Genomic DNA, 18,268 nt, shown 5'->3' on the forward strand with positions numbered 1-18,268 from the left:
TTTGGCGACCTTTTTTAACTCGCAAAATTCACATAATAAATCCCACACGAATATTTGCACCTTTACATTATTTGCAACAGGAAGGAGAAGCTCCCTTTATTTCTCAGCTTATACATACAAACATGTTTTGACAAACCAGACAAGTGTAATTCTGTGTCTACATGGGTATTTACAAGCCTACTAATCTGTTTGATATCAGAGGAGGATAGGGACCAGGGAGCAAAAATTCTCAACCCTCATGGGAAAAATTTATCTAGCAGTTTCCCCTTTCATCACTTAAGGGATTACTCTGGCAGAGGAAATTGAAACTTGAGGGTGTGTGATAATAGCTGTCTAAAAGTTAGTGCTTGTTGCTTATTATCAATGAAAAGAAAATACATAATGTTGATATCCAGATCAGAAAAAAATCTGAATTCTCGGGGGGGGTTCGGTTGAACCCCCTCTATATATGGGCATGAAAGACAGCTGTGAACAAGGGAAATTTTTGGGGGGAAATAGGCACACTAGGTGCTTGCCCCAAAATTCTGTCACATGGTGTTAATTAGTCTGAAAATATAATGAACTGCAGCATCTCTTTTATCGTATTGATATACAGCCTACTCAATTCTAAACAGACATGATTTTTCAGAACTCCTCATATTAACATACCTTGTACAATTACAGTAAAAATGTATTAATATGGCAGTATGATATAGAATCCATTATATTTTCAAGTGAATTCCTGTTGTGCAAAAGGGCAGTGGTGCAAACACCAAGCTGGCTCACTGTCCAAGCAATCTGGAACCATGTTCAAAAAACCAGATCAACGTGGATTCTTGGCCAAACATCCTGTAGTAGCCCTGTGCAAAATGGGAGCAGCACAACAAAATCACATTGAATGGGGTATAATCATTTTAAAAAGTGCAATATAATGTTAATATAGTTTGTCCTGTAAAGGTATTCACATATTTTTATTGTTTTTTTTTTGTTTTGTTTTGTTTTGTTTTTTTACAGAATTAATCTGTCAACCACAGTGGCAAATTTGTTAGTAACTCAAATCCACATAATTGATACGTTGTGATAAAAATGTCACATTCACCAATATGTTTTTTTTCTTTTATACAGCTTATACATACATTCGGGTGTGAAGTTCTCCCATATTTTTTATTGAGATAATGATGTTCACAGCCTATGGAAAATGCTGCAGATCCTGCCGCAGAAGCCATGGTGTGACCAACACAGTATGTTGTGTGTGCAGATTAGATTTTATAAGAACTTGATGAAAGGATTTTAGCCTAATTATGATGCCCTTCTGGAAGGAGTTTTTTTCCAAAACAGTCACCTTGGCAGTCCACAGCAGTCTCTCAGCACTGTTGCAGTACCTGGATCCATGCAGTTTAAACAGTTTCATCCTGGCTGTTAAAAAAATGGCTTAGTGGTTGATATGACATTATTACTATATCCCACCAGCTGTGATCATGAAGCTGAAGGTTTGGCATCCACCAAGAAGGAATTTTTGCCATTCCTAGTTCTTTCATTGGGAACTTTTAAACTCTCCTCTTAAAGTAGAGGACATCAACAGTGGCAGCTACCTAGCAAATAGTCCGTTTTATATCGTTTTAGCTCTATGGAGGTAGTTGAAGATTAGCCAGACATTTGGTTATTTCCATTCAAAAACAAACAAATGTTTAATTTTTCAACCATCTATATTATAACTATTATCACAGCCAAGTTACCTTTGTGGGAGTGTGTACATGCATGTGTATGGGTTTGATCACTCAGAAACCGGAGAGAGCTTACATTTGCCGTTTGGTATACTTATGCATTTTGGGTCAAGGATGAAAATGGAAAGTTGATACTACTAATATTTTTGGAGAAATTAGCAATTTTCGCTAAGCAGTAAACAAAGGACACTGTGCTGCAATGTACCATGGGAGTTCTGGGTTTTTGGGTTTTAAATGTTGTTACTGTGGTTTATGTTAGTTTAACAGTGTTGTTAGTGTTTCTCGTTTATTCCGTTTTTGTATTTGAATTGGTTTAGCCAGTTTAGATAAATGCTATGTTGTCATTGCCATGAATGAAAAGAGCATTGCTTTTGATGCCGTTAGCCACTGTCTCTGTTTATGGATATGTAAAAATTAAAAGCATCTGCTTGCAGCAAAATGCAGAGGAACAAAAAGCTCTGCGTGTGTACGACTGGGGAAAGCTGACATTTGCTGTTTGGTATGCTTATGTAATTTTGATCAAGGATGAACAGTGGCAAAATGGAACATTGATAGGACTAATATTTTTGGAGAAACTATGGATATTAGCTAATCTTGCCAATTACATTCTGGACTAACATGCTATTCCTGCAGGGGGCGGTAAATCATCTTTATATTTAAAGCATGCATGTGCGATTTTATTTAGAAAGTATGTAAGTACATAATATAATTGTATAATTAACAAGCAATAAAAGGCTTGAGTACCTCTTCTAAAAATTGATGAGGTCTAAGGTTCTAAAAACATTCTAGACTCACACACCATTTCAACTCATTATACAAGTGTTGCTTAATTTATTACCATCCTTGAAAAATGTCAGTTACCTATTTTATAAACACGACCCAATCTAGATCCCATGGGACCCCACGGGGAACACGCTAGTGAGTGTAGCTTTGTGAAGCGGCCTCCCAACCAAGTACTATTTAGGATGTACTCTGCTTTGGTTCTGAGATCTAATAAGGTCAGGCTTACAGAAACCAGAGTGGCTGCCAATAATAATAATAATAATAATAATAATAAGTGCATTTATAACAACTGTTCTGGGATTTTTCTTTATTATTAAGGTTAGTGAACCCAGAATGTTCAACATCATTAGCCTTATTTTCACCAACGAAAGCAAAATTTTGTTCAGGGCACAAAAATCTCCAAAAAATTAAAGCATATGACACCTTCAATTTTGGTTCTCAAAGTGAACTAGATTGATTATATATATATATATATATATATATATATATATATATATATATATATATATATATATATATATATATATATATATATAATGTATTAATTTCTGTGGAAATCATGTTCCCTTGCTTCCCTTGAGATTCTGAGTCCACCCCCTTTTGTTTCCCAAAATGCAGAGGGAAACACTAGATGAACTATGATCTGTTACACCACTACAGGTTACTGTTGTATGTTGTAAAGTAGCCTGATAATAGCAATAGTCTGCAGAAGCTGTCTAAACTGTAAAACTTGATTTAGTGAGTGTCCTTTTTGCTATTTAGTGAGTGTCCTTTTTGCTATTCAGGGGGGGGGGGGGGGGGGGGGGGGGCGCAATCTAAGTACAAAGTGGGGCCGTGGGCACAAAGGAGCTGGACTATCACAAAATTAATCATGGGTATGTCTTGAGGATAACATGAAATAAGCCAATGATGTGATTGGCCAAAACCTCTTTTTTGGATAATTTAGTGGATGTTTATCATTTTGTTGGAAATTAATAATATCTTGTCATGAAAAAAAATAAAAAAAAATCAAGTATTCACGTTATGAGACATTTCAACAATATATTTAATTTGTGCAGATACCTTTAAAGATATAGATTTTATGAATCAAAATATGAATATTCAAGGGATGTCTTTATTTTTGGTGAGTGTAAGCACTGTCTCCCATTGTCAATTCATGTTGCCCAACTATGTTTTTGGTGCAAAAAACCCAACTGTGGCCTAACATCCACTGTAAGCAGTTAAAAGTCAAAAGTGGCATTGTAGAACATTGTGAGCGATCAGGAAAATTTGGAACATGTTTAAAACATGGTATACGTTGGGATTAAAACAGTGAATAGCTGGATGTATTGTGTGTAGTGTAGGGTAATATTTTGCAAAAGTGATGGTGGACATGCAGGTACAATAGGCAGTTATGAGGACACTGTTGCTCCCTGAGAAGAGGCATCCTTCACATTCAAATCGTCATCATAAATCCCATGAAAAGAATGTTACGGTCTTCAACAGAAGACAGTGTTGACATATAAAAACATGCATTTTAGCTTTGTGTAAAAATGTTGGAATAATACAAGAGTAGTGTTGTACACAAACACTTGTGTAATGGACATTTTGTATTCAGCAATAATTAAATTAAATTATCAGCTACATTCATTTGTAAGTGGTCATATGATATTAGTTAATGCAAGTTTCCTTAATTTTGGAATCAGGGGTCATATATTTGTACACTTACAGAATATGTGAAAAAGCACAGATGCACTTTTTTTAAACCCTTATAGGGTCTTCGTTTTTTTGTTACACAGTGAGTCCTACTGGGTCTGGTGGACCCATTGCATTTTGGGGCTTTTGATTCAACAAAATCACTTTTTTTTTTTTGTTAAAAATGGTCAGCAAATGTTTACTTCATCCCAATTCCAAGTAATATAAACATCACATATGTATGTTAAGTTTGTTCCTTTTACCTTTGTTAAATCACATTTATGAATAGAAAAACAACTCGTTTTTGTTTATTATTTAATTAAAATGTAAGAAAATAAGGAAATGCATCATAAAACAGGCATAACTGGAAAATAATTAACAAATGTACAAATTAAGCAAGTTTTTCCAAAACTATAGTGTATTATTTATTTTAATTTCATTACAAATTTAACCTACTCAGGTCAGTTTACACATAACACCTTTTTGAACAACACATTAGCTCCACTGAACTCGACCATTTTCATACCAGACTATAGAACACCAGGGGCACTGTGTGTGTTTCACTGTGTGTGTATTGCATATGTAGTTCTTGAACTGGATGCATGTATATTGTGTTTTTCTGTCCATCTTTGGTCTCCACATGTCACAGACTAGTCCTGGCTGTTGAAGGGCTGGTCCTGAGGCTCTTTCATGCTTCAGAGCTGGCTGATGCTAATCCTCCTCTACAAACTCAGTGTCAGACTGAATTTATAGAAATGTGATCCTTGCATTCTGAAACTTCTTCTTCTGCATCACCATCAAAACACTCTGTCTCATCCAGTATCAACTGTAAGGCAGCCTGAACATAGAATCATGTTGCCATCTTGATCAGTTGTGGTATGGAACCATGATGACAGAGCTATTTATAGTGTCAGGTCCCCAAGATTGGGGACAGAGGGTGAAATGTGGGAAAGTAGGTGCAGTTCCCACACTGTGACTACGTTTACATGCTGTTAATATTTGGGTTAAGGTCAATATTCCGGTTTCTGAATCATTAGTGTAATCCAGCCTTTGGGGAAGTTTATTTGCTGGTTGGATTTTGGAGTGCCGCTCCTTGATGGTTGCTATGGTAACTGTGGGCGCACCTGATTTCTTTTGGATCTTTGCAATCAGCTCACCTGGAGTGTGAAGTGGTGGATACAAAAAGGGGTTTTGTAGCGTGAGTGGAGGACTTCACTCCATTCCACTTCACTTCACGGAGAGGAAAGGAAAGGATTTGGTGGCGGAAGGCATGAAGAGCAGCTGGTGAGGAGAGCGACTGGATAACGGGAGTCGTGTTGACGTTGATGTTACTGGTTCCAGCTGAATGCTCGCGCCGGAGAAATGCCATAAACGTGGATTATCCGCAGCGGCAGGGGAGAACCCTGCCGTGTCTGTGAGTACGCTCTCATGTGTTTGTGAGGTGGTGCTTTTAAGCAGAAAGTTGGAGTTTCCCTCGGGGACGGAGTCGTGTGCTCGCTGGCCTGGGTGTGTGTGTGTGTGTGTAGGTGCACGGAAGGCAAGGTGACAGAGAGAGACGCCAGGAGGAGAGACGAGCGACGAGGGGCGTTACGTGCCACAGCCGGGGAGGAGCCTTCCCTCGGCTGAGAGAGTGCGTCGTGCCACGTCGGAGGAGAGAAGGACACACCCCTAAGCTGACAGTGGGAAAACGTCCGCGGATTGGTGGATGTTTGGTTGGGTCCGGATTGGTTGTCTCTGCTCGTTGACTGTTCGGCTCTGCTGGAAGTTGTTTTTTAATATTTTTTTTCTTTTAAGAATTGTATTTTAAGATTTCTCTATTTTACTTTGTAAAATTGGTAATAAATTATTAATATAAGGTTTGCCTTGTTTGGTCACTCCAGCTCTATTTGACAATAACCAGTAAATTGGACATTTTGCTCTTTAACTCATTATTCAAAACTTACAATAATACATAAACCTTGCTTACATATTTTGGCGTCACGAACAGGATTCACTTTTGGGAGCTGGTGTTTCTAAACAAGAGCACATATGATGATGCCAGTGTATCCAGGTGCACCTTGGCTCCCTAAATTTAGGGGGCCAGGTGATGAATTAAGGTATTGTGATTGGAAGGAACAGATTAAGGGGTTTTGGGGGTTTCAGGATTTGACAGAGGCAAGGAAAGTAAGTATTGTCTTAGGAGCACTGACTGGGGAGGCTAAATGTCAAATTGTAGTTTTAGATGAGGATGAAAAAGGTAAACTCACAAAAATTTTTGCTCATTTAGATTCATTATATGATGAACGGGTTCCCGCCCCTATTTTGAGGTCTAGTTTTTTCAGTTGTACAGAGAGACTAGATGAGCCTATACAATCATTTATGTTTAGGTTGTGTGAATTGTACCGTAAGTTGCAACATCTAGATTTTGATAACGCCCCCTCTGAAAGCATTTTGCGAGATCAGTTGTTGTTGGGACTCCGTGAAGGGCCTTTTGCTGAGTTGCAGCAGGAGGCCCTCCAGCTTGATTTAGAATATGGGGGTGTCCAGTCGGATGTAACCTGTGCTTCGGTAGGTAAATTGCATGGTTCAGGTGGACCCCATCAGGGTTCTGATTGGAGGGAGAAGTTAAAGGGTGAAATTTTGGCAGAGGTTAAGGAACAGGTCAGGGGGTTGGCGCAGGATGTTGTGGCGGAACTTAAACCACGAAGACAGTCAGTTTCACCTCAACCTAGGGTTGCTAACTCAATGCGGAATCAGCAGTATTCATCTAGGCGATTCCACGATCGGGATGAGCGGGGGAGGCCCATTTGCTATTGTTGTGGGAAGGTGGGACATATTGCGCGGTATTGTGTAGTTACAGCTGAACCGGCTTTAAACTGGTAGACCCGGCTGCTGAGGTCCGAGCTGCCGGGTTTGCTGCCACACCACCATTGACCAGGACCTCTGATGCTTTTGTTGGCCAATGTCCTACTATAGAATTGACTATTGAGGGAATTCGGTTGGGTGGTCTTTTGGACACAGGGTCACAAGTTACATTAATGGCAGAGAGCCTGTTTAATAAGCATTTTGGACAAATTAAGCTTGGGCAGGCTCCTACGTGGTTTCGATTGAGCGCTGTTAATGGGTTAGAGATACCTTGTGTTGGTTATGCTGTACTAGACTTAGAGGTTGAGGGTATCATGGTCCCGAGTCGGGGAGTGATGGTTGATAAAGATGAGAAGTGTACGAACCCCTTAGATGTTGGAATGAATGTCATTGGAGCCTGTTGGGGTGCCTTGTTTAAATGTCCCAGGGAATCTGCCTGCCCACCGGCCTTTAAGAGACAGAAGGTCTGGAGGGATGCGTTTGCTGTGTGCCGGGGTGTTAGGGTTTCCTCAGCGGAGGATGGCTTGGTGGGGTACGTGAGGTTGGCCTCTAAATATGGCATTTCTGTTCCACCAAAGAGTGAGTTGATGGTGTGGGGTCGTACTAAGATGGGACCAAGGGGGGTGGATTATGGTGCCTTGATGGAGGCTATGCCTGGTTCTGGGGTTGTGGGTGTGGCAAGGGCCCTGGTGGAAGTTAAGAAGGGGAGGGTCCCGGTTTGTGTGTGTAACCCACATCCGTATAGCGTTTCGATCGGCCGTTTCCACAAACTAGGTCGGCTCTATTATATTGAGGATTCTGATGTGTGTGGTCCTGATGATGTGGCCCTGTCGATTGTGGAGGATGGTGTTGTCCAGGTCTCGTTGGTGAGTGCTGCGGTCGCTGAGGCTGGTCCGGAATTGCCTGTGGCAGTTGGTGTGGGTGAGAGTTGCCCGGATTTGTCTGAACAACAGCAAGGAGAATTGCAGGCTTTGCTGCGAAAATGGGGGAAGGTGTTTGTCCGTCATGAGGAAGATTTTGGGCGGACAAATTTGGTGCAGTATAGGATCCCTACGGGAGATGCTGCCCCTATTCGAGAGAGATACCGTCCGATCCCACCTATGTTGTATAAAGAAGTGAAGACTCTTCTTTCAGGTATGCTTGAGAGGGGAGTGATAAGGGAGAGTAGCAGTCCTTGGGCGGCTCCTATAGTTCTTGTGCGGAAAAAGGATGGTAGTTGGTGTTTCTGCGTAAATTATAGGAAGTTGAATGCAGTTACGCACAAGGATGCATTTCCCTTGCCTCGCATTGGAGAAACACTGACTGGCCTTAGCCAGTCAGAATGGTTCTGGACTTTGGACCTTGCCAGTGGTTACTGGCAGGTTGAAATGCATCCTGATGACCGGGAAAAGACGGCTTTTGCTACCCCGCTGGGCTTGTATGAGTTTGAGCGAATGCCTGTTGGACTTTGTAATGCGCCTGCAACCTTCCAACGGTTGATGCAGCAGTGCCTAAATGGACAGATGGCGGAATCATTACTGGTGTATTTGGATGACATCATTATATATTCCGCTAATTTTTCTTCCCACCTTCAGCATCTTGACCGGGTGTTTGAGCGGTTGTGGCGGCATGGTCTGAAATTGCATCCAGATAAGTACAGGTTGTTGCAGTGGGAGGTAGCATTCCTGGGACATGTGGTGGATCGACAGGGTGTGAGACCTGATCCAGAAAAAGTCCGTGCTATCTTGGATTGGCCTGTCCCGAGTACTATTAAGCAGGTCAGGGCATTTTTGGGGTTAGCTGGGTATTATAGGCGATTTGTTGCAGGATTTGCTAAATTAGCTCGGCCCCTGAATAGGCTTTTGACAGGCGTTCGGGTGGATAAGAAGTCACAGTCCAAGAAGGTGAATTGGACTACGGCGTGTCAAGTCTCGTTTGATGCCCTCAAGAGGGCTTTAACGCAGGCTCCGGTTCTGGCATACGCTCATTATGATAAGCCTTTTATTTTGTACACTGACGCTAGTAACCAGGGACTTGGGGCTGTGTTGTCTCAGGTCCAGGATGGTCAGGAACGTGTTGTAGCTTATGCTAGTCGGAGCCTGCATCCAAGTGAACAGAATGATGCGAATTATAGCTCATTCAAACTTGAGTTGTTGGCCTTGAAATGGGCTGTGACGGAAAAGTTTAAAGATTTTTTGACAGGAGCAGAATTTACCGTCTATACAGATAATAACCCCTTGGCTCATTTGCAGACGGCACATCTTGGGGCAGTGGAGCAGTGCTGGGTGGCACAGTTGGCTTCTTTTAATTACACAGTGAGATACCGTTCAGGTAAAACTAACGTCAATGCTGATGTCTTGTCAAGGTTTCCGGTTCCATCAAAGGGGGTTATAGTGTCAGCAAAGGAGCACGACCAGGGGTTAATGGTTAGTGCGGGTGTCGGGGTAATACCTGAGGATGGATGGGCGGAGGCTCAAAGCCTGGATTTGGATATCCAGGCTGTTAAGGGGTATGTTGTTGAGGGGAGCATTCCAACTCGCTCCCAACGTCTGGTGCTCACGAGCCGAGCCCAAAAATTGCTCCGGCAATGGAGAAAGCTGACAGTGGTAGAGGGTGTGTTATGCCGGACCTTTGTTGATGGACAGAGTCATGAGGAATATCGTCAGATCGTGTGTCCAGGTTGTCGCTGTGAGGAGGTGTGGCAGAAGATTCATGAGGCTGGGGCTCATTTTGGTGTGGATAGGACTCTTGCTCAGCTTCGTCGAAGGTTTTATTGGCCTGATATGGAGAGGGAGGTACGGGTGTTTCAGGAGAAGTGTGCTATGTGCAGTCTCCAAAGGAGCCGTGTTGAGGCTAGGGCTCCGCTTGGTTCGATTGGTGCTACTTATCCATTGGAGGTTATTGGGTTGGATTTTTTAACCCTTGGCCGACCAATGGATACGTATCAGAACATTTTGGTTGCAACTGATCAGTTCACTCGTTTTGCATGGGCAATTCCCACTTTAGATCAGTTTGCGCAAACGACGGTTAAAATGCTGTGGAAGCATATAATACAGCAGTTTGGGTGCCCCGCACGGTTCCATTCTGATCGTGGCCCGAATTTTGAGTCTGCTTTAATGCAGCAACTCTGTGAATTGTATGGGATAGGCAAAAGTAGGACAACGTCGTATCATCCGGCGGGTAATGGTGGTGTGGAGCGTTTTAACCAAACATTGCTGAATATGCTCCGTTCATTGGGAGAGGAGAGGCAGCGGAGTTGGCCAAACTACATTTCTGAGTTGGTTCATGCTTATAACAATACAGTGCATAATGCAACGGGTTATGCTCCTTCGTTTTTGATGTTCGGTAGGCATTTACGGCTCCCTGTGGATGTGGGTCTTGGGGTGAGTTCTGAGCAATTATCGTTTGGGTTGACGGGGTGGGTAAAAGATCATCATTGCAAACTGTTGTCGGCCTATAACATTGCACGTCAGAGGGCAGCTAGTGAGGCCTCCCAGCGTAAATGTCAGTTTGATAAAAGTGTGCTAAAAAAAGGAATAACCCCTTTACATGCTTAAGCAGACAGAGTTACTCCTGTATACATGGTCACTGGTATCATTTGGAATATCCCCATCTAATCAGCGATGCATGGACAACATCCAGACCCATGGAGAACGTCATGATGCAAATATGCGTCATTTCCGTTTCTTCTTCCTCTTTCTACCGTCAATAAAAGACATTATATTCATGTCTTTCACGATACTAATGAACTATTCGGTTTCCTCCTCGCTCCAAAAGTGTGGTGCTATGCTGCCGCGTCTGGATTTCGCCATACTCGTTTATCTCTGCTTCTCTGGTGTCCGCTGGGTTGTGCGCTCCGCATACAAGTAGTTGCCGTACTCAAAAGACCAAGATTCCTTGCAGATAGGACATGTGCAGAACACAAAATAATGTTCCTTTCTATGGGGATATTCTGATGCGCGTTTATATGACCTGATATTCGGGTTAGAAAATTTGGGTTTTTAAAAACCGGAATATGAGAATATTTGGGTTTTTTGCGGGTGTTTACATGGCCGTGCGCAACCGGGTTATTGCTAATATTCCTGTTATGAAAGGGTTATAAAAGGGTTATTTGCTGCATGTAAACATAGTCAATATGTTGCAACCTTGTGCAGGAACAGTGGGTGCTCTCACCAAGGGCCCATTCATCTGCTTCGCTTCCCTCTGCTCTGCTCCTCTCCACTCACTCACTCACTCACTCACTCACTCACTCACTCACCCACTCACTCACTCGCAGGCCCAGAGAGCAGAAGGTGAGAATGAGGGTATACAGAACCTATGGTTTCCACACTTTCCATAGCCCCGGGTCCAGTGGACCTGAGGACTCTGTATGTAATATAAAAGTGAAGTGTGGGGGTATACAGGGGAGTGTCATTGAAAATGTTTTCTGATTTATGTTCCTCACAGAAAATGATCCAAGGCCAATGAATCTTAGATTGAAAAAATTTGTATAATTTTTATAAGCTAAAAAAAAACTGAAGACCTTATGAGGATTAACTTACACTCAACCACTATAAGTACATAAGCCAGTTTTCAAATCAGTGTTCTTGTTACACTAAGGGAAGTACAGCATGATGACAACCCTGTATTTCTCTTCTCAGTCAGATTTCTCTTTATGAAAATTGTGGTTAAAATATATATTTAAGTCTCGGTATGCTTGTCAGGGCATTTCTAGTCTATAACTGAGCTCGAGTTGATTAAGAAGGAGTATTCATAGAGCAATTCAATCCACTAACACTGTACGTATATTAGTTTAGAGTCTTTTGAATAGCATATTATGCCCAATCTCACATTTAGGTTTCTTAACACAAAAAGCAAGGTGTATGTGATATGTTTTTGAATTAAATCAGCTGACTTTCACATTCAGTGTCTTGTAGAAGTCCAAAGAACAACTGCAGCAGTTTGGTGTTTAGTGTAACACCAGCCTGCAAATACAACACATCACTGAGACACTGCAAATATCTTATTTATAGAAGAGTAGCAAAGAGAAAAAAATGACTACTTGGGTCTTTCTTTCATAAATACTTTATATCGATTACTCAGCTCTTTTGTGAGTGGGAAAATGGATCAGAAGAGGAGAATTGGGATTCAATGAGCAACAGAATGAAGAAAACTTGAAGGCATAAAGAACATAAAGGCAACCACACAATAATGAGGAGGTTGTGAATTACACACCAACAGGCAGTTATAACTAAATTTTTGTTTTGCTTTTGGGTTGTTTTCCCTCAGATGCACCCACTCAGGAAGACCGCCACCTCACTGTAGGATTTTTTACAGCTGTTTGAAGCTTGGGTGTACTGTAGTTTTGCTGATGGGGTAATGTTCTAACAAAGCATAGATCGTTACAACAGAGGGATGGACTGATGCAGTTTTTGGCCTATCTATGACAACCAAAGTTCTTTCGTTGGAGACGGTAATTTGCCATCTGGACTTTCTTTGCTGAAGAAGAAGTGATGTGTTTGAGCATCAGTGGCACACCTGCTTTCCCAGTCTGAATCTCCACATTCTGACTGAAGCGACCGCAGCCTGCTGAGGTTCTGGCTCGGACCTGGAAGATATACTTGGTACCAGGCTTCAGTCCTGAGACTCGGGCACTAGTGTTTTTGGATTTCAGAGTTGAGTAACTTTGCTCTTCATTATCCTGTAAGAGAAATATCCACATTTAAAGTGCATTCTTAGTTTGGGAGAGAAGAAGGGTGTGTCCCAATTCAGGGGCTGCACACATTGGGTGGTATCTCACGATACTTCAGGTCAGCAGAGTCGGTGGAGGCCAACAAAAAGCTCTGAAATGAGACATTCTCACCTATGGACCATTGTGATATTGCTTCATTAGCTTTCCTTCCCCTATCCACTGTGACCTGACATTCTTGACACGGGCAAAGCTAGCATAGTGGGCATAAGCCATAGTTTAGTTCTCAATTTTCTGCACTTATTTATACTTTCCTTGTAGATATTACCTGATTACGATTGGACTTGTGGAGCCCCAAAATATCCTTTTGTCTTTTAAAAAAAATTACCAACAGTTTACCAAAAAAAAAAAAAAAATGCGCAGTGTCTCACAGGATTGTTTGGGTCATGAAGGATACACCTGTTCTATCATTAGGTATTGAGGAAAAGAAGGTTCCACATGTCAACAGCTTTCCTAGGAGCCTTCAAAATGGGACAGTCCAGTCAGGCCACTTTTGACATAAGCAACTGACAATTACATCATTAGAAGCATGCAGACGCTGAAATAGGGCACAGATGAAGTACTCTTGTGACAATAAAGGATGGATTCAGATCTGATGGGCATCAGATCAGCCTCAGCTCTTTTTTCCTTTTATATACTTTATTTATATTCTTGCCTTATGACATCAACAAGATTTTATGGCCACCTTTGGTGATTAGTTGAGGTAATGATGATGGTTGGCTGTATTGTCTTTGATGTTTGCTTGTCTCATTCATTCATTTATATAGTTATACTGCTACATTTATAGCTTAGCCTATTAGCTATTTATTATCTAATAACCTGCCTCACCCTCATTCACCTTGTATATATATATATATATATATATATATATATATATATGCCAGTTTAATGTTTAACGTTTTAAGTGGTTACCAGGCCTACTACTCTTTACGTTAGCTACATATACGTTCGTTAGCTTACCTGGAATTTATCCCTCTCTGTCATGCTAGTTATAGGCTAACCTGGCCTACATGTTGCTGCAGCCACGAGCCTCGAGCTCTCTTTAGCCGGGTATATTCCACCTTTATATCCTTTCACTAAGGTACTTACATGTCTCCATATACATTTCTACATGCTTTACTTTTTCTTGATCCCCTCCCTTTTAATATTATTCTATTTATGAAATACTGGAGGAGGAGTGGGGTACAATTAGTTATACCTAACAGCTAACGTTAGCTTATCTAGCCGGCTGTAGCACCGTTTATCGTAGCTTACAAAATAACTGGTTCTTTTCTGTTTGATAATAACCCACATTAATTCATACTTTTGTCCACATTTATTTGTATATGTATTTGTTAATACCATTATTGTAGGTTTAACTACGCTATTATACTTTATACACTAATTACCGTTTTTGTTTATCTTGTTAGCTTGCTAGGTACGGTTGGCTTATTAAAGACTAATTTAGCTCTTCTAACTATAACTAGCTTATTTTCATTATTTACAATTTTATTTTACATGGTGTAGATTTTTAATGATTCATCAATTTGTGTGTTCTTTTTAAAGATATCAACATACGAGGTCTGTTAGAAAAGTAACGGACCTTTTTATTTTTTTTCAAAAACTATATGGATTTGATTTTACGTCAGCCAAGCTTGAACCTTCGTGCGCATGTGTGAGTTTTTCCACACCTGTCGGTTGCGTCATTCGCCTGTGGGCAGGCTTTGAGTGAGCACTGGTCCACCCCTCTCGTTGTTTCATTGCAAGGAAATGGCGGAATGATTTGGGCTTTTTTTCCATCAGAATTTTTTCAGAAACTGTTAGAAACAGGCAGCTGGAAACCATTCAAAAAATTTATCTGGCTTTCAGTGAAAATTTTACAGGCTTCACAGAGAATAAGGAGTGTTACTACCACTTTAAGGACGGCCCACAATGGCGCACGGCACGCCATGCTCCGAGCCGCCATCGAGAGACAGAAACCACCACATCATTTCTAAACGGATGGCTGTGTGGAGCCGGGACCGTCGTGTGCAATTTCTCTGGTTATCACAAGAGCTGGACATCAGCAATTTTCCGGCAGATTTCACTTTTAACAAGAGATTTTGTCATGGAAAGCCGTGCGGAAGCTTCGTGCGTCACGGCCGATTCGCTGATGAAGTGAGACAAAGGAACACCTCCGTTTCGGAGTGCCAGAGGACAAGTTGGGACATGCCCAGCTCTCCACAATTTCTCTTATACTCACTCGAAGGTTTCCATTTGATAGCATATAGATTATGCTTTTTATTTTCCTACAGCAGCTTCTGTTTCTATAATAAAATACCAGATTTATAGCTTAGCCTACTAACTATAATTTAATTTTACTACTAGTCTAAATGCTAAATTACCTATACTACATTCTTCTCCTGTATTAATATTTATGTTTTAATACCTACTCCTGTATATTATATAGTACCATATTTATTGTATATGTTGTTTATGACCCTTAATATTTAAATATAAAAATATAAGTTATATACGAGGGCTGTCAATAAAGTAACGGTCCTTTTTATTTTTTTCAAAAACTATATGGATTTCATTCATATGTTTTTACGTCAGACATGCTTGAACCCTTTTGCGCATGCGTGAGTTTTTCCACGCCTGTCGGTGACGTCATTTGCCTGTGAGCACTCCTTGTGGGAGGAGTCGTCCAGCCCCTCGTCGGAATTCCTTTGTCTGAGAAGTTGCTGAGAGACTGGCGCGTTGTTTGATCAAAATTTTTTCTAAACCTGTGAGACACATCGAAGTGGACACGATTCGAAAAATTAAGCTGGTTTTCAGTGAAAATTTTAACGGCTGATGAGAGATTTTGAGGTGATTCTGTCGCTTTAAGGACTTCCCACGGTGCGAGACGTCGCTCAGCGCTCTCAGCCGCCGTCGTCAGCCTGTTCAAGCTGAAAACCTCCATATTTCAGGCTCTATTGATCCAGGACGTCGTGAGAGAACAGAGAAGTTTCAGAAGAAGTCGGTTTCAGCATTTTATCCGGATATTCCACTGTTAAAGGAGATTTTTTTAATGAAAGACATGCGTACGGATCCGCGCGTCGGGACGCAGCCGACGCGGTGCGGCGGCACAGGAAAAACACCTCCGTGTTGATAACCATTTGTAAAATCCAGGCGGCTTTTGATGGCTTTCAGTGGAGTGAGTATATGAGAAATTGTTTAACAGGCAGGACATGTTCCAACTTGTCCTTAAGGCTTTCAACAAGCTTTCCCATGGGATAAAAAAGCTTTTCAACCTACCATCCCTGGTTCTCAAGACCAGGCACCTAAGTGGCTCTACTCTACTCTTTTCTGCTCTTCTATTTTACTCTTCCTTTTTAGGTATTTAGACATACCTTAGTATACTAGCATAGTTCTGCCTTGGAACTGGAATATAATATATAAGATATACCTTACTGAATTTTCATGAACATTAAGCTTGAACAACGTGGCCTCATCTGTATGTCTGCAGTGATGTCTTCTAAACACAAAGAGCATTTTTGGTCAAACTTTATGGATCAGCGTGGTGGACCATCCTCTCACAACACCGGTCATGTCAAGGTCATAGGATAAAGGTCAAGGTCAAATTTGAGGTCATAGTGTAAAATACATTAATGATCATATGTCAGTAACTACAAACACTAAAACAATTTTTAGCATAGACATCTACTTTCCTGGGGATAACAAATGTATCAGACCTCTGATGTTAATTATGTCACATAAAAACAAACAAACTGACATATTCATGAATTTTGACCTTCATGAATGATGTCATAAAGCATGTGCACACTCCCATTCAACTGCTTCAGCTTCTCACACATGTAAGCTGAATCTTCATATTATGATAATGTTGAATTGATGCAGCTGCTGCAACTTTTCAGCTGGCGACAGCGATGCCCTGCAATCGTCTGGATGCCTTGTTCAAAGCTACAAAACCAAAAAGTGACTTTAATTGTCCTATTGTGGAAATATCGCAATATTAACTGAATCTCATCAGTTATAGTTCCCTATAGGTGCTAATTTATGTTTGCATCAGCACTTCCTTAGAGTTTGGAGGAAGTTTGCATACAGTAAATGATTCAGGTCAGCACCTTTAACAGTTGTTTTTTTTTTTTAGCTATTACTTCTTGTACCTATGCACCAGCCAGTAATGAATTATTAATACAAATATAAATCGTACAATGTTATTGTACGTCAGCTTCCTGTGGGTAAATAACGATATGAAAAGCCACGTTTTCAGACATTACCGGCCCCACACACCTCCCACTAACTCTCAGGTGTACGTGGAGTGTCTGAACTTTTTTCTGTCAGAATGTGAAGAGGCTGGAAAACTCTTGCAAACTTTTCCAACTCACTCGCCTGCAATGATGTGCACGCCAGCCGATCGTTAGTATTATTAATAATTCTTAGGATGAAAACTGGTACTTTTTTGATGATTACAGGAACTCTTCAGTACCGTGTGCATAAGTGAAATACAGCCATGCTCATGAGTATTATCTGACCTGCACATTTCAATGTTTGGTGCCTGCCAACTTTGTGTTAGCTGAACACACATGATTGAGTTCATTAGTTTGGAGGAGGGTTGGTGACCACAGGTCCAAATATTTTTCATTCTGAGGCTTACATTTTGTCACAGCCCTGTGACACTAGTTGGCTATAGAGGAAGCACTCCTTCTTATCAGTATAGCAATGAATTTAGAAATGCACTTTCTGGAAGAATAGGACACAGTGTTGTTCAACTTGTTTGGCAGTGAATAGCATTCCATTCAAGAATAGGGATATGATCACTCACATTTACAAAATAAGAGGTAACACTTTATATTAACTGCACGCTATAAAGCATTAGTAAAGCACTTATAAAGTGTAAGTAATTGCTTAAAGCCTCGGTCCCACCGAGTGAAGAAGGAGTGAAGAAGGAGCCATGCACCTTTTTTTGTTTTTGTTTCGTGAACTATCGTGGCATTATAGTGGCTCAGAGTGGCTCTTAGAGGCATTATCTTCAGTTAATGAGGCTCCTCTCTGAGCGTGGCGCTAATTTCAAGATGTTCAAAATTTAGCAACAACAGCGTGGCGCAGTTTGTGTTCGAGTTACTGCGACAGCTTAGAGGCATTTGCGTGGTGCTTACGAGTCTGCTAAAAGTCCATTATCCGTGCGCCTGGCACCTTCGCAGGACCTGAGAGGCTATTTTTGGAGCGGCTCCTCCTCTTGCGCACACAATTGCACCTGCTCTGTGCGCTGGACTATATATATTTTGTAGTGGATTAATCATTTTCTGACAAACCTTGGATGTTGAAAACACTTCTAATCACTTCTGGCATCACCGAGGACTGTTTCATCTGGACACTTTTTTCCTCTCTTTCCTGCTCCATGTGGGATGTATTTTGAGCAGCTTAAGGTAATTATTTTTAATGTTTTTATAGCTTGATAAAACAGTTCCTTGCTATAAAAGTATGGCTGTATGTTGATGTCTGTTGTATGTAAAAGTATGCTGATTTAATATCTTGTTAATGGATCACTGTGTGTGCACACTGAGGCAAGACCTGAGAGGCTATTTTTGGA

The 18,268-nt window shown here is 41.1% G+C and overlaps 1 protein-coding gene across 1 annotated transcript in view; it reads right to left on the bottom strand.

Annotated features, from left to right (window-relative positions):
• The window catches only part of epha8 (eph receptor A8), a 517,518-nt gene that overhangs the window by 69,213 nt on the left and 430,037 nt on the right, over positions 1–18,268 (bottom strand). The window contains exon 10 of the mRNA XM_034167384.1: positions 12,501–12,663. Within this exon, the coding sequence (XP_034023275.1) occupies positions 12,501–12,663 (163 nt within the window). The remainder of the gene's footprint in view (positions 1–12,500; positions 12,664–18,268) is intronic.

The sequence above is a fragment of the Thalassophryne amazonica genome, chromosome 3 (assembly GCF_902500255.1).
Source record: "Thalassophryne amazonica chromosome 3, fThaAma1.1, whole genome shotgun sequence".
Lineage (NCBI taxonomy): Eukaryota > Metazoa > Chordata > Actinopteri > Batrachoidiformes > Batrachoididae > Thalassophryne > Thalassophryne amazonica.